The sequence below is a fragment of the Equus caballus genome, chromosome 1 (genome assembly GCF_041296265.1).
Source record: "Equus caballus isolate H_3958 breed thoroughbred chromosome 1, TB-T2T, whole genome shotgun sequence".
Taxonomy (NCBI): Eukaryota; Metazoa; Chordata; class Mammalia; order Perissodactyla; family Equidae; genus Equus; species Equus caballus.
In genome coordinates, this window is record NC_091684.1 from 139208501 (window position 1) to 139233370 (window position 24870).

At 40.8% G+C, this 24870-nt stretch overlaps 2 protein-coding genes, 1 non-coding gene and 1 pseudogene across 18 annotated transcripts in view; 3 read left to right on the forward strand and 1 right to left on the reverse strand.

Annotated features, from left to right (window-relative positions):
* The first annotated feature begins 1107 nt into the window (after positions 1-1107).
* Positions 1108-1542, forward strand: LOC111775352 (mitochondrial import inner membrane translocase subunit Tim22 pseudogene; annotated as a pseudogene).
* Positions 1543-8148: 6606 nt separating this feature from the next.
* Positions 8149-20722, forward strand: TIPIN (TIMELESS interacting protein). Of its 10 annotated transcripts, none has more exons than XM_070271300.1 (9): positions 8213-8331; positions 8641-9243; positions 10962-11102; positions 11228-11306; positions 11528-11603; positions 14037-14159; positions 14394-14457; positions 18350-18559; positions 20119-20722. In XM_070271300.1, the coding sequence occupies exons 3-9, from the start codon at positions 10970-10972 to the stop codon at positions 20307-20309; spliced, it is 876 nt and encodes a 291-aa protein (XP_070127401.1). In that variant the 5' UTR covers positions 8213-8331; positions 8641-9243; positions 10962-10969; the 3' UTR covers positions 20310-20722. The 10 variants fall into 10 exon arrangements, with proteins under 10 accessions (XP_070127536.1, XP_070127401.1, XP_070127356.1 ...); XM_070271255.1 differs by having other exon boundaries at positions 8641-9072; XM_070271472.1 differs by lacking the exon at positions 11528-11603 and having other exon boundaries at positions 8216-8331.
* Positions 14902-15035, forward strand: LOC111769755 (small Cajal body-specific RNA 14). The gene has a single exon (XR_002802565.1). It is a non-coding gene; the product is annotated as a small Cajal body-specific RNA 14 (non-coding RNA).
* Positions 20723-22231: 1509 nt separating the features above from the next.
* The window catches only part of DIS3L (DIS3 like exosome 3'-5' exoribonuclease), a 28042-nt gene continuing 25403 nt past the window's right edge, over positions 22232-24870 (reverse strand). For all 7 annotated transcript variants that reach the window (XM_023655018.2, XM_070270263.1, XM_014733934.3 and 4 more), the window contains 3 exons: positions 23225-23370; positions 22668-22842; positions 22232-22580 (listed from right to left, as the gene is read on the reverse strand). In XM_023655018.2, the coding sequence (XP_023510786.1) occupies positions 22272-22580; positions 22668-22842; positions 23225-23370 (630 nt within the window). In that variant the 3' untranslated portion in view covers positions 22232-22271. The remainder of the gene's footprint in view (positions 22581-22667; positions 22843-23224; positions 23371-24870) is intronic.

Genomic DNA, 24870 nt, shown 5'->3' on the forward strand with positions numbered 1-24870 from the left:
CCAAAAGGGCCTAACCGAGGCCGTTGAGCATTGTATATCTGCTTTAGACATTCCCTATGGCAAGAACAAAGGCCTGTGAGATAAAGGTGCAACTTCCCTCCCCCTCCCAACGTTGGCATTTCCTTAAAGATTAAGCATCTTTCCTTAGGCTAGGAACTGATTGCCCTGCGCACCTGTGACCACCCAGCTCGAGACAATAGACTTGCTTCCTGCTACGCCCACCAAGCAGACCCACCACCTGCTGTGTCCATCAAACGCTGTGCGGACAGGGCAATCTTGTGACTATTGTAAGTGGGACATTTCAATCATATGTGAAACGTCCTTTTTGAGGGTCTATAACCACCCCGCATACCCCTGCTTCTTTGGAGCGCTCCGTTCCTTTGTGGAGGGACTCTACCGGGCCATGGTCCTAACACTCTAGCTCAGAATAAACTCTCCCAAATTTTCATTTATAGATTGGTTATGGATTATTTTCGTTGACACCTTTAAGGAGTAGGGAGACCGCAGTTGATATCCTGAGGCTTTGCATGATTCTGAAATGGTACAACCTCCAATATCACAAATGTAAACACTCTACCCTTTGACCACAATGGGCTCGCTTGCTGAAGTGCTCTCCTGGAAACAAACCTTAGGTCCCATCCAGGGCTCAAATTCATTTAAGCCTCTGCCTTCACACAGTCTCCTCCTGTCTTTACTTTTTCCAGTTCAGATTCCAAGGTCCATCACTTCCTGCAAATACTTCATGCCCCAGTCCCTTGTCACTTTTTCTTTCCATTGTATTTTCCTGGGAAAACTTCAACAGTGAAGTGACTCAGTCATTTTTTCTGATCCTTAACTTCCTGTCACAAACGTAACAACACGCCTACATCTAAACTCTTTATCTTTCATAGGAGAATGGAGAGAAGTGCCGCACATCCTCCCAGAAAAAGCTATCCCTTTCACCTGTGATCTGGATCTCATTCCCTCCTATCTTCTCAAGGTCTTTGTTCCTCTGATTTATATATATATAGATATAGATAGATAGATAGATATGTATCAATCCATATATAACAATCAATACATATTTAACAACACCTCTCTAAGAATGCATATATAAAATACATATATATGAGAACACTCAGCTACAGTCATGGGGCAACTGCTCCCAGTGCCAGGGGCTCTGCGCCTGAAGTGGCGAAGTCATTCTGCAGTACAGCCTTCTTCCGCAATACCTGGTGGGTGACAAGCGTCAACCCCAGCTCCTGGAGCCTAGTAGCCTGGGCGAGATCCTAACTCTGACCAAGAGTGAGGAGCAGAAGATGATCGAGAGCTGTGCCTTCAAGGCAGCACTGGCCTGCGTGGGAGTACCGGGGAAAATCAGATTGGAAGAACTGTGTCATTAGCGTCCGCATCACTGGAGGAGCCGTTGCTTTCAGAGCTGGCTTAAAGGCTGGGGTCGTTGGTTGTGGAGGTTTTGCTTCTTTCTCCGCAGGATCGCTTATTACCTACAGTGAGAGCAATTGCTTCTGGGGAAGGACTATGCCAGCCCAGGATCAGAGCTGAATTGTGGAGGGCAGTTTCTGCACCACTCCAGGGCACTTGCTTCAGAGACTGAAGATATTTGTTTTCCCCTGTATAGTTGGTATCAGGAGGGAGCTGCCTGACTGCTGTCTGCCTCCATCCTCTGGGCAGCTACACTTTCTGCTCCTGGACTCCAGCCAGGCTGTGCAGGGGATGTGTCATGCCAGCCTCTCTCATTTGGGCAGATGAGGAGACAGTGCGTTGACTGACTTGTAGGAATTGAGCTCCACGAAGGTTCAGCCCTGACCACAACTGGCCCTCTGGTTGTTTGGTGCTGTGGGAACAAAGGTGACTTTACACATACCCAGGAAGCTGTTCTGCCTTGGAACTCCATGCTGTCATCCATCGCATGTATCAGTGCAGGGCAAAGTAAACGTATGCCCTCCAACCAATTATGTCATCTGGCTTAGCGTCCTGATGTCCTTGTTAAAAATACATAAACAAACAAAGAATGCTCAATAGCGCACTGTTCACAGTTGCAAAAAACTTCAAACCATCCCAAATGTTTATTGACAAGAGAATGATTAAATAAATTGTGCTAAATTCAATATCAGAATAGTATATAGCAATGAAAAATTTCCAAACCACAGCTGTATGAAACAATGGAAGAATCATGGAGCAAAATATGGAATGACGGGCTGCCCGGTGGCCGAGCAGTTAAATTCTCCAGCTCTGCTTCTGCGGCCCTGGGGTTTGCCAGTTCGGATCCTGGGCAAGGACACGACATCACTTGTCAGGCCATGCTGAGGGGGCATCCCACATAATTCAACTAGAAGGACGTACAACTACAATATACAACTATGTGCTTGGGGGCTTTGGGGAGAAAAAGAAGAAAAAAAGAAGATTGGCAACAGATGTTAGCTCAGGTGCCAATCTTTTTTTTTTTTTTTTTTAGGAATATTAGCCCTGAGCTGACTGCTCCCAATCCTCCTCTTTTTGCTGAGGAAGACTGGCCCTGAGCTAACATCCATGCCCATTTTCCTTTACTTTATATGTGGGACGTCTACCACAGCATGGCTTGCCAAGTGGTGCCATGTCCGCACCCAGGATCCAAACAAATGAATTCCAGGCTGTGAAGCGGAAGGTACACACTTAACCCCTGAGCAACCAGGCCGGCCCCTCAGGTGCCAATCTTTAAAAAAAAAAAAAGAATGAAAAAAACAAGCCCAAGCAGATTGTATACAGTTTGATACGATTTTTAAAGATTTTATTTTTCCTTTTTTCTCCCCAAAGTCCCCCAGTACATAGTTGTGTATTTTTAGTTGTGAGTTGTTCTAGTTGTGGCATGTGGGATGCTGCCTCAGCATGGCTTGATGAGCGGTGCCTTGTCCGCACCCAGGATCCGAACCAGTGAAACCTTGGGCCACTGAAGCAGAGCACGAGAACTTAACCACTCAGCCACGGCCCGGCCCCAAATACCATTTTTATAAAACTCAAAAACAAGTACTCTTAAACAACATATTGCTTATATTGTTTAGGGCTATACAAATATACTAAATTTATTTATTTATTTATTTTTGAGGAAGATTAGCCCTGAGCTAACATCTACCGCCAATCCTCCTCTTTTGCTGAGGGAGACTGGCCCGGAGCTAACATCGTGCCCATCTTCCTCTACTTTATATGTGGGACACCTACCTCAGCATGGCTCGCCAAGTGGTGCCATGTCTGCAACTGGGATCTGAACCAGTGAACCCTGGGCCACCAAAGCAGACTTAACTTAACGTGCGAATTTAACCGAACTTAACCGCTACGCCACCACACTGGCCCCTAAATTTATTTTTAAAAGGAATGGAAAATACAAGATTCAAGGTAGTGGTGATCTCAGCAGGGTGGGAAATAGAGCAGAATGGGAGAAGGATAAACATACAACTAGATGTAAGATATTGGCTAGTTCTTAGGTTGGACGGTATGTTCACATGTGTGTATATTCTATTGTGCTTTATAACGTAGATAAATATTACATGTTACTTTATAGGTATAAAATATTATATAAAAATAATATTTAAAACCTTTTAGGAGCTATAAAAAAAAGAATTTATGATGAGCCTTCTCTGTTCAAAATAGCTATGTTAACCTTTTCATTTTTTCCAACAATACAATCTGAGTTAAGGCAGTCTCCTTACTGACGCTTAATCATTTTTTTATGCTTTTGTTATTTCTCTTATTTTAGGGCACCTTCCCATACATCTATCCAAATCCCACCTAATTCCAAGATTCTGCTCAAGTTCCGGGTCTTTCCAGTCTTCCCTGAATATTCAAGCTCTTGTTTGTCTTTCTTTCCTCTAGCACTTGTCAACTTTTGAGTTTCAAGCAAATCAGCATTTAATTATATATTGCTTTACATCATTTACAATCAGTCAATGTGTATCACCCGAGGTTCTTCATTGCAAATAACAGAACGCAGTCTCATTACTAGTTTAAACAGAAAAGAAATTTATCAGAGGATACAGATGGCTTCTAGAATCTCTGGGTGGGCAGAAAATGAGGCTTGGCTGCTACACAGGACTAGCGCCAAAAGTGTGCTCTCCTGCTGCTCTGGTGGAGACCCTACTGGTACCACCACTGGGCAAAAGTGGACCTCCACTCTCACCACTGACAATGGCCGCTGAACATGACCACAAGCATGTCTAGCCCTGCTGCCTTTGGAAGCTGGTTGGGTTTTTTTTTTGCTAGAATGCATTGCCTTCATCTTCACTTTACTCTCTTCTGACCTGAAATCACATTCAGTTGTGGAACTGGGGTACCCTGTATCCGCCTAGCCATATGGAACCTGGGAAGGTGAGTTTTTCACTTCCATCTTAGGGATGAATTCATACAGTGGTGGTGATGCGGGGTCGGTGAGCCGAGGAGTCGAAAGAAAGATTTCTTAGACTCTCAAGATCTGGCAGTAGTGCTCTTTTATTTAGAGAATAGTGTGGAATAGCATGGGGACAGGACCCATGGGCAGGCAGAGCTCCTGCTGCTGCCACCGCTGGCATGGGGACAGGTCCCATGGGCAGGCAGAGCTCCTGCTGCTGCCCTGAGTTGAGGGTTAGGGCTAATTTTATAAGGCATGGGTACGTGACTTATTTTTACTGGAAAAAAAAGAAAAAGATGATGTAAAAAGTCATTAAATGATTTCAGTGCAGATGGGGTCTGGTTATTGTACGGTCATATAACTTTAGATACGAATCTGGCCATATAGATCGGCATGCAGGTGAGGATGCCCCGGGCTTCTCTCCCTGGGGCAGTCCTAATTCATACCATAAAAAAAGTCCACTGGGTCATATAGTTTGGCATGTAGGCCAGGTCACCTTGGGCTTCTCTAGCTGGGGCAGCCTTAATCCACATCAGTGGGAGTTCCCAAACATAGAAATGATGTTCAAAGGTTATCTTATCTTACCAATTTGGTTTGTTACCTAAAACACAGAATACTCAATAAATACCTATTGATTTATTACTCTTCAATCTCCTCCATTAAAATAGTACCTTTGGGATGATCTAATCCACACCTTTTGTATCACAAAAGAGCAAACAGACTCAGAGCAATAAACTGGTGTGCTCATGGTCAGACTTTTAGTTCTTCATAGAGCTGATATTGTGGTTTGAGGATGTATTCCAGGAAAGAGTCCCAAAGGCATAATACAACGTACAGTGATGTATTAGTCTTCTTGTGCTGAGAATTGCTTGTGGTGTTATTGTGAAAGTTCTGGCTATTCACATTCTTAATATTTATTTTTGGAAACACCCCCAAATTGTAGATTTGCAAAATTAATACATTAGTTTAGTTTTTTCTATTTTGTCATTTGTGGCAGTCTGCTAGTTGTCCCCCCACATCTTTTCACTCCTTCTTCCACAATAATAGAAACCCTGAACTAGTACTGGGCCGTGACCATCAAGAATAAAGACTATATTCCCAGCCTCTTCTGCAGCTGTGTATGGCCATGGGATTACATTCCGGATGTAATCAGCATTGTTGTGTGCACCTTCTGGGAAATGTTCTTTAAATGTGGGGCCATCTCCTTTTCTCTTTCCTCCTTCCTGCTGACTGGCATGCAGTTGGAGCTCTAGAAGCCATCCTGGACAATGAGGTGATCTTGAGAATGGAATGTTCACATGGTAAAGCAAGAAAACAGGAGACTGGATTCCTAACACCATGGAGCATCATTCCAACTGTGGACTTACTACCTCCAGACTTCTTGTATATGAGAGAAAAATTTTCTATCTTGTTTATTGTTATTTTATTTTAGTTTAGTTTTTTCTGTTATTTGTGGCTTAATCAGATCCTCTTTCATAATCCCTGGCCTGGCCACTCAATTGCTAATGCTAATGCAGACTTGACTGCATGATATGCTCCCAACTGTCATGTACAAGGCAGGAGCAAGTAGATGTCATAATCTTGAGATGTGGTCCTCAAGTACCCAGCAGACCACTACCACCAGCCAGCCCAGTAGTTAGCTAGGTGATAAGCCCGAATAACACCAGCCAATCAACGAGACTCAGAGACTCTTTTTTAATGTGGGATATAGTTCATGGTCTTTTGGCTTTCAAAGATTTACCCCATTTCTCTTCTTTCAAACCTCTTTTCTGGGGCCAGCCCCATGGCTGAGTGGTTAAGTTCGCGCACTCCGCTTTGGAGGCCCAGGGTTTCGCTGGTTCAAATCCTGGGCGCCGACATGGCACCGTTCATCAGGCCATGCTGAGGCGGCGTCCCACATGCCACAACTGGAAGGACCCACAACTAAAAATACACAACTATGTCCCAGGGGGCTTTGGGGAGAAAAAGGAAAAATAAAATCTTTAAAAAAAAAAAATCACCTCATTTCTATACTGGGTTCCCTGCTTGCCAGGAAAATTTTCATACTCCATACTCCATCTTTGGTTGTTAATAGACTATTTTTTTCTTTAACACTATTCACTTTCAAAAATATTAAACTGGTTCCGGCCCGGTGGTGCAGCAGTTAAGTGTGCACGTTCTGCTTCGGCGGCCCGGGGTCTGCCAGTTTGGATCTCAGGTGCAGACATGGCACCGCTTGGCAAGCCATGCTGTGGTAGGCATCCCACATATAAAGTAGAGGAAGATGGGCACAGATGTTAGCTCAGGGCTAGTCTTCCTCAGCAAAAAGAGGAGGATTGGCGGCAGATGTTAGCTCAGGGCTAATCCTCCTTAAAAAATAAAAAACCATTAAAGTGTCTTAAGAGCTTTAATGACATGGTCTACAGGAAAGCTATCTTATATATCTTTGGTGAAATTGCTAAGGAAAATATATTTCTAGTATTTCTCACATATAAAAAAAGAGACAGTCTTAAACAGTAATATGTCAATGGCTTACAAGTGTAGTTATATTCACATGGGCCCATAAACAATTACTTACCAAAATCTTTACATTTTCTAAAAGGATGAAAAATTTCTAAAAATTTTGTCGATAATAATAGTTAACATTTATTAAGTACTATCATTTAATCCTCTTCCTAATCCTATGAAGTAGGTACTGTTATTAATAATGAGGAAATCAAAGCAGAAAAGTCACTAAGTAGTAAACGATGGAACTGAGATTCAAACCCCAGAGCTTTGCTCTGGGCGTGTGTGTGTGTGTGTGTGTGTGTGTGTGTGTGTTTATGTTGGGAGGAGGGTTATATAACTTCTTAATTTCTCAAAGTGCTTTTATATTTACTTTATTAGACATTAAGTGGAGAATATAGATTGTTATCCAGATAATTAGAATGCCTCTTGCTTCAGTTATTCAGACTATTGAAGTTGACATATTTCCTGTTTGAATTAATTACATTTTGCTAATTGCTTAATATTAATGTTGTCTTGCATGTATAGAAATAAAGCCATAAAATTAAGAAAAATGTGATAGGTATACATATTTGCATACATAATTTTAGATAGAGCTTGCAATTTACCCCTCTTTATCATATTCTTTTCACACATTAGATGTATTCTCTTATAATTTTAATTAAATATTTCAAGCTACAGAAAAGTATTCATCTTCTTGGTTTGTCAAATCTTGGTGCTATATCTGCTGCAGATAACTTTTTTTTGAAGTTTTTTGAATAGTTAACGCATTTATATGTTCACAAAGGTATGGAGTTACGTCCCCATCCCGCCCTGTCCCATACGCCCAAGTCCCGTCCCCACAGGTGTTAGTTATATATTTATTTTCCCTGTTGCGTGTGCGTGTGTGTGTGTACCCGCGTGTATACAAGCACATACGAATATATGGACTCATCTTAAAAAAAACATTAAAGGTAACAAATTTTTGGCATTCTTCTTCGTGGCTACATTTTCTAACACTAACTTTTTACCACTTCTTTTCTCAGCTCATTATTCAGTAAACAATAAAACTACGTTCAAGGAATTCTTTTATTTACTCCGAGTAGGTAGTCTCTTATCAAATTCTGTTTGCCTCTGCCCTTTCTACTGCATCTGCAATCTAGCCTTCTAGAAAACCGAGACCTCTTTCCAAAGTCTAAAGTGCCCAGAGCATACAAGACCTTTAAGCAAATAAGGAAGTTTAACTCCCCTGGGGCACTCCGGTGGGCGGAGTCGGGTGGCGGGGCGTGGCGGGAGGGGCGCGGTGGGTGGGGAACCCCTGGGAAGGCGGGGCCGGGCTGGGTGGTCGGGATCTGGGAGAGGCGAGGCCGGCTGACACCGCCCAGGTCCCGCGCAGATTTGGCGCGAAACACACAGGGCTCTTCTCGCGGCGGGAACCTCCCGAGTCTCGCGAGAAGCGCGGTTCGCCCGCGCGTCCAGCCCCGCGCCGTGGTGGCTGCAGTCTGCGTGAGGTGAGAGTGGGCCGGCGTGCTCGCGAAGTTCCTGGCGGGGACAGGCGGCCCAGGGAGGCCGGCGGAGAAGCGGGGCAGCCGGGGAGCCGCAGGGAAGGACTGAGGAGGCTGGAGGACAGGCCCGAGGCGGAGCGGGGCTGGAGAGGAGGAGGCCTGCCCGCCGCCGTCCGCGGGGGAGGAGGCTGGGGACCAGTGGATGGGCACGTTGACTTCTCGGGCGGGTTTCTGGTCAGCGTCTCACGAGGGGGAGCGTTTTAGCGGGAGGGAGCGTGTGTCAAAGGCACGTTTCCATTGCCGTCTTCTGTCCAGGGCTCCTGAACGGACGCTGTCCCGTGAACGTGGCATGAATGAATGAAAGCGAAGCGGGACAGCGAGGACGAGGAGAAGGCGGGCGGAGCGGCATGGGCGGGACGTCGGGTGTCTTCAGGGTGGCCAGCAAGGGGGGACGTCGAGGCGGTCTGGTGGGACGCTCCTTGCCGCAAGGGCTTCTGTTGGATGACTCGGGAACCGTTAGACGTTGGACACCCAAGGGTCTGGGCGCCACTGTGGTTGCGATGTTAAATTCCTCGGGGAGTCTGAGGACTGGAGGAGGACGGAAGAGAATATCATCGATGTCCAGGAAGAGACAGTGTGCGACCGCGGTCAGGAGGGAGAGACGGCTGTCTTCTGCGCTGCCGGTTACGGACAGCCCGCCTCATGCTCGGCCGCTTCCTCCCACTGCATCTTGCTACACTTAGTGTGGTTCGTGCCCTGTCGTCGGCCTCAACCGTGAACCCCATTTCCTCCCAGGGTCTTAACTGGAAGGGGCCACACGCACTTAGTGTAGACACGAAGCTACGTTAGATTGTGTCACCTCTACCTGCCTTTGCAGTTTTGAAAATCTGTGGTTCTGCAACCTGACTCGAAGATACAGTGGGTCATCAGGAGTTGATACTTTGCTTTGTTTTCATGTACTTATGGTCATGGAAATTTAGAATTGGAGAGGGTTTAGAGATTATCTGGCTCCCGCAGTTTTATAGTTTTGGGGAAGCTTTGGAATTCTTTTCTTCATTCCTTCATTCAACAAATATTTATTGAGCACCTGCTGTGTACCGGCCGGGGCATACAGTGGTGGAGCACAGGGATCCCGCTGGCCTGCCCTTTTAGAGCTGCCATCTAGTAAGGGAGACAAACACTAATCGGATAATCACAAATAGAACCTGAGATTGAAACTGCCTAAGTGCTGTGAAAGTCATACTTGGCACTTTGGACGTGTATTGTAGGAGGATTTAATTTAGAGAAATTGAGGCAGACGTTTCTGAGGAGGTGGTAGTTGAGGTCTGAAAGAGATTAGTAGCTGGGAAGAGCCTTCAAGATAGGAAACAAGCCTTTGCAAAGGTCTAGTGGCCTGAGGGATTTGGCTGTTTCAAAGAACTGAAAGCAAAGGGCTCAGAGAGTGGTGTGGAGTGAGGCTGGAGAACTAGGAAGGTGACAACCCATGCAGGGCCTTGGAGTTTAATCATTAACAGCAGTAGGGAGCCTTTGAGATATTTGAGCCAAGTGATAATGTGATCAACTTTGTATTTGCAAAGGTTCAATCTAGCTATAAGATGGAGGATGGATTGAAAAAGGCGAAAGTGGATGGGAGTAATGGAGTAAATCCAAGCAAGGAATGTTAGGAAGTGGTTGTGGAGATCCGGAGAAATGGACGGACTCATGTTTAGGAAGTAAAAACGACTGGATATGGAGGGTGGGGGAAGGAAGTGTTAAGGATGACTTGTGGTTTCTGACTTGCATAGCTGGATAGATGTCTTTCAGTGAACTGGGAAAATTTAGAAGTTCGATTTTGTACATGATGAGTTATAGGTACCTTTGACAAATTTTAGAGAAGTAGAGATCTAGAGCTCAGATTTGATGCCTAGGGTGGGGGAAAAATTACTGAGTCATCTGTAAATGATTATTAAAGCCAAGGGCATAAATGAGTGAAGAGGGCCTAGGATGGAGTCTTGGGTACTAACTGACTAGGTTAGAGGAAGATGAGTCTGCAGAGAAGATGTAGGAGTGTCCAGAAAGGGAGGAAAGTCGGGTGAGTACTGTGTTTGAGAAGTCAAGGAAGATAACTTTTCGAGAAAAAGGAGCTCATGAAAAGTGTCAGATGTTGCTGAGAGGTCAGGTAAGATGGTATTGAAAAGCATTCTTTCAGGTGATCAACCTGAGGGTTATTTCCCTTTCTTCAAAGGAAACCTTACCTAGAAGACCAATATATAGACAGATTTTTTTAGAAAGCTGCTCTGGTTGAAGTGGGGGTGAGGTACCTGTGTTCTGCCTATTTTACATCCATTTGGACCACAGTTTGAAACCTTCTGAAAAGTCAGAATCACCATGGGGGAACTCAACAGTTGAGGTAAAATGGTTTGCTCAAAATCGTATAGTTCTTTAGTGGTAGAGTGTACATGAGAACTCACCACATCTCATTAATATATAGCCCAGTTCTTTTTTTCATAACTGTTATCGTCTCTACTTCTTTTCGTGATATGTGAGTTTGAAATATGGTTTAACTGACTGAAACATGCATTTTGCTGCAGGTAGAACTTGACTGTAATAAGAAGACTACTTGGATGAATAAACATGTTTCCTTTTTTTTCCTGTAGAGGAGAAGATGCTGGAACCACAGGAGCGTGGCTTGATTGACCTGCCAGATTATGAGCATGTAGAAGATGAAACTTTTCCTCCTTTTCCACCTCCGGCTTCTCCAGGGAGGGAAGATGGTGAAGGAGCCGAACCTGATGAAGGTCTGTATAGAGCTCCAAAAAAAGTGTCCACGTTCAGTTATCCATCTGTCAGCTTAGAAATGATGCATTTTATAAATGGGGCTTCGATTATTTGTACAATATTAACTCTTGGTATATTTCACCAGAGTCGGGGAGGGGAGCGCCTGTTCCTGTGCCTCCAAAGAGAACAGTTAAAAGGAACATACCCAAGCTGGATGCTCAGAGGTACATTTACTATTTCCTTAAAGTTATACTTTTCTTTACATCCTTTTTTTTTTTTAAATTTCTTCTCTTACAAGCTTTTGGTGGGATGATTTGGAGATCAGATATTTCTAAAGACCTTTTTTTTTTTTTTCAGTTCAGCAGATAGTATTTTTTCTTTTTATAGTCTTGGTTTGGCCTCAGTGGCTCTAGAAAACTTCAAATTCAAACATTTCTATTCACAGATTACTTTCAGAGAGAGGGCTTCCAGCATTAAGGCATGTGTTTGATAAGGCAAAATTCAAGGGTAAAGGTCATGAGGTAAGAAATGTCTGATTTTTATTTTAGACCTTTGTTTTTTAAAATATCGGTAAAACTGTGGGGCCATTATCGTGTTCTTAGGAATCTTAGAATGTTTCCCAAATACTGTCATTCATCGTCATCTCCCCTGAGAAACTGACTTAGTGCAAAGGGCACTGTTTGAGGAATCAGAAGACGTGTCTTATAGTCTCATTTTTGACACTGTGGCTTTAGGAAAGTCACATCTGGGTCTTTAAGCCTGAGTTTGTACTTTATAATTTCAAGGAGTAAAATTTACTTTGTCTACCTCAAAGAGTGATTTTAAGCTTTATGAGAGCAAGGACTTTACCTGTATTGATCACTTATGTGTCCCTAAGATATGACACAGTCCCTGGTTCATAATAAGTATCAGTTAAGTTTTGTTGAAAAATGAGGACATTTAAGAACTGTCAATCACTGTACAAATGTACATTTTAAAATTCTCTTATCTTTGAATGATGTGTAGTGGAGATTCAGTTTTTTGCAGATGGTATCTTTATAGAGCTTTGCAGTTTGTGAGGTATTTTCAAATATATTCTTTAATTCTCAACATGTGGGGTAGGTGTTGGTCCCAGTATCTAGTTAAGGAAACTGATTTTAGGGTTGTAAGTGTCCAATGCCAACAGTTAAGGGCAGAGCCTAGACTTCCTGTTTCATAGCCCAGTTAGAATAACGTTAATATAACAACAAGCACCATCTTGGTGTGATATGCAGGATAACTGAAAAGAGGGAAAAGGCTGGAGGCAGACAGCAGTTCAGAGGCTGTTGGTTTACCAGGGGAACAAGGTGAAAATACCCTGGAAGAGTAGTAGCAGAGAGATGAACAACATATAGTACTTCAGGTGACCGGATATAGGGAGGTAAAAAGGGAGTCAAAAATAGCCCCAAGATTTCAAACCTGGGAGGCTGAAGAATTATAGTACATTTGCTCATCTTCACTGGACAGGAAGAGAGAATATAGACTGTCCTGTTTTGCCATAAAACTGAGCGTAAATCAGGATATTTAAAAACCATAGCCAGCTCAGTTGATTCGTTGCCCTTTTTGGAATTTTCAGGTAATAATGATGAATTGGTGCTTTGAATTTATGAAGTTTTCCTCATTCTCATAATAAGTACTTTATTAAAATAAATAAACTTATATGAAGGATAAGTGTTTTGTGTTTCTTCACTGGGTGAGGGTAGGCTCTGAGAAAGTTTACTTTTATCTAGTCTTCTGTACTTTGCCCTTGAAAATTCTTACAGTTTATCACAAGGTTGAATCCTCACTGCTTTTTTCTTCATGTATGACTCAGCACTTGCCACTGTCTTTAGGTGTTTCTCTTCTTGTGTCCCTTGGGTCTAACAGGACATTGTGAGGTGGCTGACCAGCTTACCCCCAAAAATTGGAAAATGATCTTAAGTGATTGAATTTTTAAAAGAACTCTATCTTTATTAACAGAATGAGAATGATAAGACATTATTCTCTCAGCATTACATATTTAGTCATTGGTAGAGTTGATTGTCTCAGCCATTGTTGGCTTGTTAGACAAGCAAGATCATATAACAACAGCAATAACAGCCAACATTTGAGTGCCTGCTTTGTGTCAGGCACTTTACTTGTATTGCTTAATCCTCATAACAACCCTGTGGGTATGCATATTATTATTCTCATTTTGTACATGAAGAAAAAGGTACAGAGAGATAAAGTGATTTGTTGAAAGTCACACAGCTATTAAGTGGTAGAATTGAGATTTGAATCCATGCAGTCCTATCCAGAGCCTGTGCTTTTAACCACTCTCCTTTTTCAATACTGTTAAGAGAAGAATAAAATATTTTGCAATAAAACCAGGAATTTGGAACTTTTCTCATTCATTAGTCCCGTATATTAAACTTTGTTTTCCATTTTATTTTTTAAAAACTTTAATGTTAAATTGAAATTTCACGTGTAGAGATGTATTGTGGTCTGAGAATGTTTGAACTACTCTTGCTAGTGTTTGGTACTTTGACCTTGGGATTTTTAAATGTATTTTCACAGTGCTGAATTCTCAATGCTTTCTTCTCTATATGGTTTAGGGACCTGTCTCTTTGTTTAGTTATTCCTGAGAGCTATCTTGACATTTTATTAAAACTTATTCTCAAGTATTACTGTGCAGTTCTGAGAAGGCGCACCTGACTATCTTTTAACTTTTTAAGTTTTCGCACTGAGTTTTTTTCCTCTGATTTTTAAATATCTGTATCCAGTGCTCTTTTAGACTGCAGTCCTCTAACCCCTTAATAAATATTTTTCTTCATGAAGTTTCTTCTGAAAGTTTCTTGATCTTATAAAATATAAAATGACACCAGTGACTTTGGCATTACTATTCAATTCTAGAATCTGCTGACAAGGTCACTGTGAGAATGAGTCTTCTCTTTAGCATTTTTATTTTTATGTGCCAGGCTGAAGACTTGAAGACGCTCATCAGACACATGGAGCACTGGGCACATCGGCTATTCCCTAAACTGCAATTTGAGGATTTTATTGACAGAGTTGAATACCTGGGAAATAAAAAGGAAGTTCAGGTAGGTGTTGAGATTGTTATGAATATCATTCTCAGTGCTAAATAGTACAAGGAGAGATTTAGTTGAAGCCGAGTAGCTGTTTGGGGTCTTCATTTTGAAATTTGTCTTGGTAGAAAAAAGGAAAATTAATAGTAGTTACTTGAAGAACAACGTTTTTGAAACTAAGAGTTGATAAATAACCATTTTCCCCCAAATATTATTGGTGAAAATGTAAAAATATCTCTTTATTTGCAGACTTGTTTAAAACGAATTCGACTTGATCTCCCTATTTTACATGAAGATTTTATTAGCAATAATGGTAAGACTATAGGTTTGTCTGCTTGATAACAATCTTGCTTTTAGAAGTGGATCTAGTTGGGGTAGGCGGTACTACGGGACTGGGTTCCCAGTCTGTACTGAGTATACATTAAAATACAGTCAGTAGGAATGAGTTAAAATGCCCTGGCACATCTGGAGTGTTGTCTGTGGTATTTGTTTCTTAAAGACATGGCTGAAAGGCTATTAAGAGAGGTAGTAAAAATATATTCAGCCATAGAGCATAAGCTTTTGAGAACTCTGATGGTGACCCATTGGTCCTTTGTAGTGTTTGTTCATACAAATGAATGACAAGATAGAGTGTTCATATACATGCACACCGTTAAAAAAGTGGCTCTGGGCACTTAGGCAGAATAATTGGATGATGAATAGTTTACGTTTCACTTTGGGGCGTAGGGCTTGGACATGGGGCTTTGGGGGGAGCTCCGTGACTGGTCCTGGTGTTGATTGCTCTCGTCAGTTGTACGGTGCAACCATAGGCAGTCACACACATCAAAACATGGTTCCTGCCGACAGGGTCTGCAGAGTTATCAGATTCTCTGTGCGATGGCTCCATACATGTTTGTCTGTTTTTGTTTTTTAAACTTTTAATAGACGTGGTAAAAATACAGGCTGTATATAGAATCTCCCAAAGTTATTTATAAATTGCTTTTAAAAGTGTGGAGGATTGTCATTTAAGTAATCCAAGATTTAATTTTTTGGTAAGATATGGTGCGTTCTGATGGCATGGGATTTGGCATATGGAAAGGAGTTGGTTTTTTTTTAAATCCCTAAGCATACACCAATGGCATAGTTAGTTTATTCAGCAGCACTTTTGAGCTGCATACTGCGTGCTCAAGGTTCAGGGATAAAGGATGCAAGGATTTTTGTTGAAGTTTACTAGCAAATTTTCGTCTACCCTTTTTCAGTCAATTGATTTTCTTAAAAATTAATCAGGGCTTATATTTTTAAAAAATGTGTAGTCATATTACTCCTCAGCTCAAAGCCTTCTAGTGACTCCTTATTTCACTCAAAGTAAAGCCAAATTCCTTATAATGTCCCACTTGGCCCTACAGAATTTGTCCCTGTGTCCTCACCCCATTCCCCTTGCCGCTCTGACTGTATCTTTTACCGTTCCTCACTCGCAGTGCTTCAGCCGCACTTGCCTCCTGGCTGTGCCTTGAACCTTGCGGGCACATTTCTGTCCTAAGGCTTCTGCACTCTTGCACTCTGCCTTGGACACTGTCCTCGGTCCTAACTCCTGCCTCCAGATCTGCATGGCTAACTCTTAGCCTCTTCAAACTGTGCTTAAATGTCAACTCAGTGAAGTCTTCCCGACCACCCAGTTAAAGTTGTATCCCTTCCCTCATTCCTGGTTCCTCTATGCTTTTTTTTTCATAACACTTATTTCCTTTAATTATTATGTAGTTTGCTTCTCTACTAGTTTATGTATACCGAAGTGATGGCGTCCTATAGAGCATTGAATATTTTTGACTTGAGCTTCTTTGCCACAGTAGCTTGCCTATGAAGGTTGCCTTGAATTAATTTCAAGTGTGGTTCTAATTTTTTCTAATCCCACTTTTATCCTAGTCAATGCCCTATCAGTGGTTATATTTATATTGTTTTTCCATAAAACATTGTTATATTAAAGAGGTCATTTACTATTAAAGGTGTCTTTCCTTTCATGGCCCATAAAAGGAGTAGTTCTTTATTTATTTCATTACTATTAAATCAGAATCCTGTAAGGCGAAGCATATTAGGAATATATATAAAAATATATGCCCTATATATATATATATTGCATAATTGGTTCTAATACTTGTTTCTTAACTTCTCCAGCAATGTTCTCTACACGTACTCCATCCATATTTCCTGACAAAGGAATGCATTTTAGTTTCTTGCCACATTTTTTTCCATGTCAGGAAGGAAAAGTGTATGGCTTTTTTTGTTTTTGTTTTTTGAGGAAGATTAGCCCTGAGCTACCATCTGCTGCCAATCTTCCTCTTTTTGCTGAGGAAGACTGGCCCTGAGCTAACATCCCTGCCCATCTTCCTCTACTTTATATGTGGGACACCTACCACAGCATGACCTGATAAGTGGTGCGTAGGTCCACGCCTGCGATCTGAACAAGCGGACCCCGGGCCGCCAAAGCAGAGTGGTCGAATTTAACTGTTACGACACTGGGTTGGCCCCCAAACTGTATGGCTTTTTATCTTTCACTATTAAGGAAGAAACCTCAAAGGGATTTGGGTTGTAAAAGGCTGGTAAAAATATCCTATGATTTTTAAACCTCACTGGAATAATTGTAGAAGTTTATCTTTGTGTCTTAAATGTTTTGTTAGTTGTGATGGTTTTTACTGTCATTAGCTAGTACCTCAAGGCACAGTATATAGATTGGACAAGGATAATATGTATAAATTCGTATTTCAAATGGTGGTCTTAATGATATAAATCTTTTGTTTTGCCTACTTGTCAGATATGATGAGGTTATCATGTTTTTTAACCCCATAAAGTGAATGGTGTAGAGAGAAGGTGAAATGTCAGCTTTGCCATTTTCTTGGTCTTGCTTGTGCTTCTATTATCTTCTGCCAACAGGCGTTTCGTTTTTTGCAAAAATCTTTTTAAGCTACCACTTGTGCATTTCGTTGGGATTGTTTTGGTTAAAACTAGATAGTCTGTCAGTCTGCTTAACTGGGCAGTTAGAATCAGCTCTAAGTCTCAATGTGCTGAAATTAAAAAAGGAGTGAGGGCCCAACTCCCCCACCCTTGCACAGTGTGGAGCTGCCTTTAAGGTAGCTCACACACCAGACCATAACTGTCACATGGATAAGAGAGAGTTCATCAGTGTCAATCCTTATTTTAAAAATAAGCTAGTAAAACTTAATTTTTCTTAATTTTTTTTTTAAAGATTGGCACCTGAGCTAACATCTGTTGCCGGTCTTCTTTTCTTCTTCCTCTTCCTCCTCCTCCTCCTCTTTCTCTTCCTCCTCCTCCTCCTCTTCCTCCTCCGCCCTCCTCCCCCTCCCCCCCCACTCTCCCTCTCCCCCTCCTCCTCTTCCCCACCCAAAACCCCCCAGTACATAGTTGTATACCCTAATTGTGAGTGCCTCTGGCTGTGTTATGTGGGACACCACCTCAGCATGGCCTGATGAGTGGTGCCACATCCACACCCAGGATCTAAACCCATGAAACTCTGGGCTGCCGAAGCAGAGCACGTGAACTTAACCACTCGGCCACAGGGCCGGCCCCAATTTTTCTTAGTTCTTAAGTGAAATATAAGTTGATCTAATATTTACTTTCCATACCACTGTGGATCATTTTAGGGGCATTGTACTTTGAGATAACTGGTGTACAGGACTTTAAGAATTTATTAAGACTAATAATGTAGAGAGCACTGAATTTTAAAAAAATTAACTTGGAAATATGTCCACAGATCTCTAATTTCTCTTCCTTTTTCACTTTGTGTCTAGCTTTTACCCTATTAAGAAAAATAGCCTATATATAATTATTACTGTTTCATATAGACACTGTGGCAAGCTATTAAAATGCTTTTGTTTAATGCAAAACAAGAATATGCCTTGGATTCTTTAAGTTCTTTTATTAGCCCAAGCATAAAATATTTCTAATCATAACTCAGAACTTTTGCTTTCCATTCATGCATATTTTTAAACTATTATTTCCATTTGAGTTATAACGCCTCTTGAAAGTGATTTATAAATATTCCTTTTACTTGTTTGAATCAAACATGTATTTGTAATGTTCTCATACCTCACAAAGTGTTTCTTAAGGTCTGGCACCTTATCACTTTAAACTGGCTTTCAGTTAATAGCGGCATAAGCTCTTTTTCTGGCTAGTTTAACACTACAGATGTACTAACTTTTTCTTTTCTACTGCAGATGAAGTAAGGGAAAATAATGGCCATGATGTAACTGCTACTGAATTAGATCCCTTTTTGACAAACTCATCAGAAAGTGAGAAGTTTGCTTTTGAGTCCAGTAGAAGCCTAACAGAAGAGCAACAACAAAGAATTGAGAGAAACAAACAACTGGCCTTGGAAAGAAGGCAGGCGGCAAAGCTACTGAGTAATAGTCAGTCTCTAGGAAATGGTAAATTTTATGCTGGCTTTTATTTGCTAACATTAATATATCAAGGGCATGTTAGAACTGTTTACTTCTGTACTATCCCCCCAAATAAAATAATTCTAGGAATAGAAAAATGTGATGTAGATATTAAGTTTGTGTATATTAGAGAAGGAGGGAGGGAGGGTTAAATAAGTCTAATGGTTTTCTGGATAGCTGAATACCTCTTAAAAAATTATTTTGATCATTTAAAATTGATCCTGACACTTTCAAAAACATATTCTTCCCTGACTCCTTAAAGCATAGGACACATAATTTTATCTTTAGGATCATAATTACGAACATTAATTATTGTGGTGCTTTCCTAAACATAAAATGCCTTTGGCACCCATCAAGGATATTAGAACCATTTGCTGCCATGAATATGTCCTAAAATGCTTTATTTATTTATTTATTATTTTTTTTTTTTAAAGATTTTATTTTTTCCTTTTTCTCCCCAACGCCTCCCGGTACATAGTTGTGTATTCTTCGTTGTGGGTTCTTCTAGTTGTGGCATGTGGGACGCTGCCTCAGCGTGGTCTGATGAGCAGTGCCATGTCCGCACCCAGGCTTCGAACCAACGAAACACTGGGCCGCCTGCAGCGGAGCGCGCGAACTTAACCACTCAGCCACGGGGCCAGCCCCCTAAAATGCTTTTTATTGCATTGTGTCACTTTTGTTGTTAGCTGTCAGTTTGCTTATGTGTTACATTCCCTTCTTTCTATAAAACTGCCTTAAAATTTGCTGTTTTTAAAATAGATTATGGGTTTGGAAACTAGACAACCAAAGCTATATTTTAAAATAATTTTGTTAAAACTGTATTTAAAAATAACTGCAAATGGGTTTTGAAGGAAGCAGGATTGCTTACCTTTCTCAATTTCCAATACAGTTTTTCCTTCTGAAATGGGAAAATAAGAGTTACAGTAAGGAGTGAAGATACCATGTTATAAAACAAGTTTTGCCCACGATAATAATTCTCAAGTAAAAAAATTAGTGTGACTACATTATCATGATTTTTTCAATTAAAATGAAATTAATTTTTAATTTTAAAAATGAATGTTTTATTACTACCATGTGAAGAATTACATGAAGACACAACTATTGTTGATGGCAGTGTCTTCCTTGCTGTCGTTATCAAAGTATACCTGGCAATAAGCATTTTAAGGTTCATCTTCTATTTATAATATACAATCTTAAAATTTGCCCAAATAGAAGTATCTTAAATTTTTTTTACTCTACATCACTTTGACGTATAACTGTTAAGAGCATTTGATTTTAAAAAATTTTTGTCTAGTAGTTTTGATTTTGAATGAGAACAGTTGCATTTGGCTATGCGTTTGAGGTCAGTACCTTTCAACATTCTGGCATTTCTTAATGGATTTTATACATGTATAAAAATGGCTTTATTTGGAAGAAAGTGATCATAATTAACATTAACTAAAGTGACCATAGATTTCATTTCTACTGATGTAAGCTCCTGAAGAGATTTGTATTAGGTAAGACTGGATCAGCTGCTTATAATGAGTAATAATGATGAGTTCTTTCAGACTTGTTAGGGAACACACCCAGGGCACAGACGGATGAAGAGGTTAACACAGGTGAGGATCAAGGCGAGGAGCAGTCAGACGGCGTGGACAGAGGCCTTCTCGACAGTCCACTCAGTGCTGCTGCTGCCAATACTGTGAATGAGGAGGAGGAGCCAAAAGGGGAGGAAACGCAACTGGACCACACCTTTTAAAATGTACAGTAGTAATTTGACGCTTCATCCGGAAACGTACTTGAGGGTGGATAGGCCTCAACTAGAGGAAATGTATTAACTTGCTATCCTCCAAATTTGAGATTACTCTGTATTGTTTACTCTTAGTGAAAATCCTTATGTAGTAAAAACTTGTGCAAATGCCTGTTTAAAATCTGGTATTTATAATTATACTTGTTTCTTATTAACTTTAGTTAAGTCTATTTATTCTCTTTTGTATTTATTTTTATACAGATAGGACTTCATAAAAATGATTAGTAGTTAATAAACAGTTTCTGCTGCTAGTGTGCCATTGAATGCCTTGTTTTCACTAAATTGGGTGGTGTTTTAAGATGTAACTATATGATGAATATTAATTTCCATTTTTAAAAAAGAAATAAAAACCTTACAAACTATCTCTAGAGGCTTTATGAAAGTTTCTCATTGCTGTTCTGCAATTTTCACTTTGGTAAAATGTTTGTGGCTTTTATATATATTTTGAGGAGTCATTTTAATGTTTAGGGGGTCACCTGAAAGGCTGGTATATTGCCTGACCTGCCCAGGTGCTAGGGAAGTTCAGATGCTCTTTGGTACCTTATTGACTAGTTGGAGAGAAACTTGCAGTTTCATGGGGAACACAGAGCGCCCAGGGTGGATTCACAAGAGACCTTTGAGTTGGTGGAAGAGATTCCAAGGATTGGGAAAAACATGTACAATAATGATATAGAAATGAAAATCTAGGAAATAAGAAAGATTTGGGAATGGTGACTATGAGGCTAGAAGCGTTTGGCCAGATGGTGAGAAGACCTGACTGGAGTTTGTTCTTGCCTGAGTTTATTAACTTGGTGGAGGAGGTAATTCCAGATAAGAAAGTACCATGTTGACAACCAAGTTTAAAGAAGATCTAGTTCGTGGCAGGAGACAGATTCCCAGCCGGGAGAAGGAAAGGCAAAGCTAGTTTTTACAAACTAGGGGTTGGGAAACTTGCTTTTCGTGATGAAGATTGGCAGAGTGATGGTGCTAGAGTGGCTTCTATCCAAGAAGCTGGGACAAGCAGGCATCCTGTTCTCTTCAGGCATGCCGACTTCAGGTGGAAATGGAGAATGACAAGGATGTTTTGGCTGAAAGGCCAGGGTGTTGAGCACAAGAACATATGGGGCGAGGGGCGGTGTGCCCTGTAGGCTTGCTGGGGACTGGCATAGTGAAGGGCCAAGAGGCATAAGCCTCAGAGGATTGTGGTTTATTGCTCCTAATAGGGGATCAGCTAGAAGATGGAGCCCAGTCTCTTAAGATGCAACCAATGCCTAGAGAAACTGCTTCCTCAGAAGGGCCTGTTTTAGCCTCTGCTCACCCTCAAACTGGATTAGAAGAGAGGATTAAGAGAGGCCAATGCAACTCATCATGCGAGGAATACTCAGCAAAATGAGAAGGTGGAAAGGGAGGTTTCAAAGAACAGACCTTACCTGTGCATCCCACCCCACTCCCTATGCCCTGTCCCCAACTGGTGCTGGGGACAGCTGGGAAGGTTTGAGTCAAATAAAAACTATTTTTTAAAATGAGTTAGTGGACAGGACTAAGTCTTATTATCTGAAAGAGACTGAACAGGTAATCTGACAGATGTCAGAGGGGCCTACGATCCTAATGGCCCAGTGTAGCAATTACAGGAAAAATTAAAACTTAGTTTTAAAGAGCGGATTTCAGGCAAGTTAAGCAAAAGAGACTGGCAACCTGACTTAAAAACCCACCATTCACTATCCACTTCTGAAAAATCAGTTTTGGTAGTAATCTAATTGCACCCTATTTAAGGCAACTTTAATGATGAGAAAACATTTTACACGTATGTGAAATATCTATCCAATCTCAATTGACTAGAATACTGAGTGACACAGAAAATTAGATGTTAATGTTGAAAAGAAGGCAAAACATTCACATAAGACAAAGCTCCTTTAATGAAGTAAGAGTATTTCATACTCCAGAACTGTTTGAAACATCCAGGAGAGCCAGGTCCCTGATTTCCTCCAGAAGGAGGTACAGGCTTCTCCCCTTTGTTTGGCAGTATTTTTGGTAATCTTCCTGAATGACGTTTACTTGGACTTCTTGGGCAAGCTGAGCTTCCTCCACGGATCTAGTTACTTCTTTCACTAACTCACTCTTTAGCAAGAGGACGCTCTGTTGGAAACATTCTGTGTCTGGTATCATGTATGGTTTGTTGCTTATTATTTCAAGCCTGATCGTATCCGAATGGCAACGTGAGGCCTGTACAGATATTCTCACCTATCACAGAGGAGAAAATGCACATTACTAAATCAAATTCTTTGTTCTTTACATTGAAACCAATACTCAATCTAAATAGAGACTTACTGTTACATGGTCAAACAAATGGAAAGTCACAGATGCCCCTTCTGTTGTGGTTGAGGTGATTTTGTTTTGAAATCGTTGAAGGGATCCTGGTTTCCATTCAGAACGGCTGTCTGCGCCACATGAGATCACCAAACCATCTTTATTTTTTAGATAAGCAGCACCTTTGATTCCAAACCTGAATCATTGCCAGAATAAAAATGCAGAGGAAATGTATTCTTAGTATGCAGATCCCGTCTACTTATCTAGAATGTTAGTTTTTCTTCTAGATTAAAACTTTTCCTATGTTTTACCTTCAAATATTCATTTCATTCACCAGATAGAAACATATTTTGCTAAATAAGACAGTAAAATCCTATCCTAAGACTGATGCAGATGTGCTAGGCTCTAACCTTTTATACTTACATAGTGAATTGGATACTACATTATGAACGTGTGGTTAACTACAAACAGTTGCTAAAATAAATATCTTAATAAATTATATCTAATGTACTGTTTGTGTTCTACACTTTTAGTTTAACTATGATTTCTTAACAACGATTGTGTTAGACGTAACATACCTTGGTATAAACACAAGCACACCATTTGTTCTAATTGAATAAATGACCCCATCAGATATGCAACGCTCCTCCGTTTCTGGGTCTTTGTCTTTAAAATACATGCACTGGAACAGCTCTGTAGACTGCTTCTGAGAATGCTGGGCTGCCTGTAAGAAGCACCACCCCAAAGCATGATGACCCCAGAAGAAACAGGGTTCCCACAGAAACAACGTCTCTAAAAAGGCTAGATTCTAGGAAACTATTAATTCAAATATTCTTCTCTATTATGAATTAAATCAATTTTTGTGGGAACCTAACCATCCAGCATCATTCCCTCAAAAATGTCTTAGAAAATTAATTCATTAAAAAAACAAACTGTGGGGCCAGCCCGGTGGCGCAGTGGTTAAGTGCACACGTTCTGCTTCAGCAGCCCGGGGTTCACCAGTTCGGATCCCGGTACGGACATGGCCCGACTTGGCAAGCCATGTTGTGGCAGGCATCCCACATATAAAGTAGAGGAAGATGGGCACGGATGTTAGCTCAGGGCCAGTCTTCCTCAGCAAAAAGAGGAGGATTGACAGCAGTTAGCTCAGGGCTAATCCTCCTCAAAAAAACCCCCCAAAAAACCAAACTGTTATTTAGAACCCATTTACAGTTCATTCAGGTAGAGGAAAAGTATCCATATCTATGTCTCTACTGTCAAGTCTGTCCTACCAAAATCCTGTTGGTGGAAGTGTAAATTAGTACTACTATGCTGCGGGGCAATTGAGTAATACGTATCAAAGTTTCATTGGTGCACACCTTTGACTCAGCAATTCAGTATCGCCAGGAAGTTATCGAGGCAACGACACACAAGGATGTATACACAAGGACGGTTGTGAATTGGATTGCCTAGAACAGTGCTACCCAATTAGATTGCCTAGAACTTTCTGCAGTGATGGAAATGTTCTATATCTGTGTTGTCCCATAGGTACCAACTAGCCACACACGTCTGCTGAGTAGAAATGTGGCTAGTGTGCCTGAGGAACTGAATTTTTAATTTTTTTAAATTTTAATTCAAATAGCCAACATAGCTAGTGGTTATAGTGCATAGCACAGAACTAGAACACTGGGTATAGAAAATTATATTAAACATTTAGGTAGTTTCTACTTTTCTGTATCATCAAATTGTTTAGTTCTATGCTGTACAATATTGTAGCCACTAGCAACAATATGAAATAGAATGCAAAGCAGCTTCTAAAACAATCATGTAACTATATTAACATGGGGTGCTATCAATAACAGATGTGTTGAGTGAAAAAAGGCAGATTTCAAACAGCAGCTATGGTGTAATATTTTTATAAATAAAAAGCATTGTCTAGCATTGCTAATAATGGTTATCTCTGGGTGGTAAAATGATATATGGTCTTTTACATTTCTTTATTTTGAGAAAAACATCTAACCTATTGTTAAATCTCCCAAATCTACATTGTTACTTCAGAATATTTATAAATGTATTAAGAATTACTCAACAAACTATAATTTTTCATGTTATTTCATTGGTTAGAATAATTCTAGAATTTGCCAGAACTTGCCAGAACATTTGGTACTTCATTCTACTACAAATAATTAAGCTGATATTCTTTTAGCAAAAGAGATGAGGGGTAAGAGAATTTAAAATCCCTTCT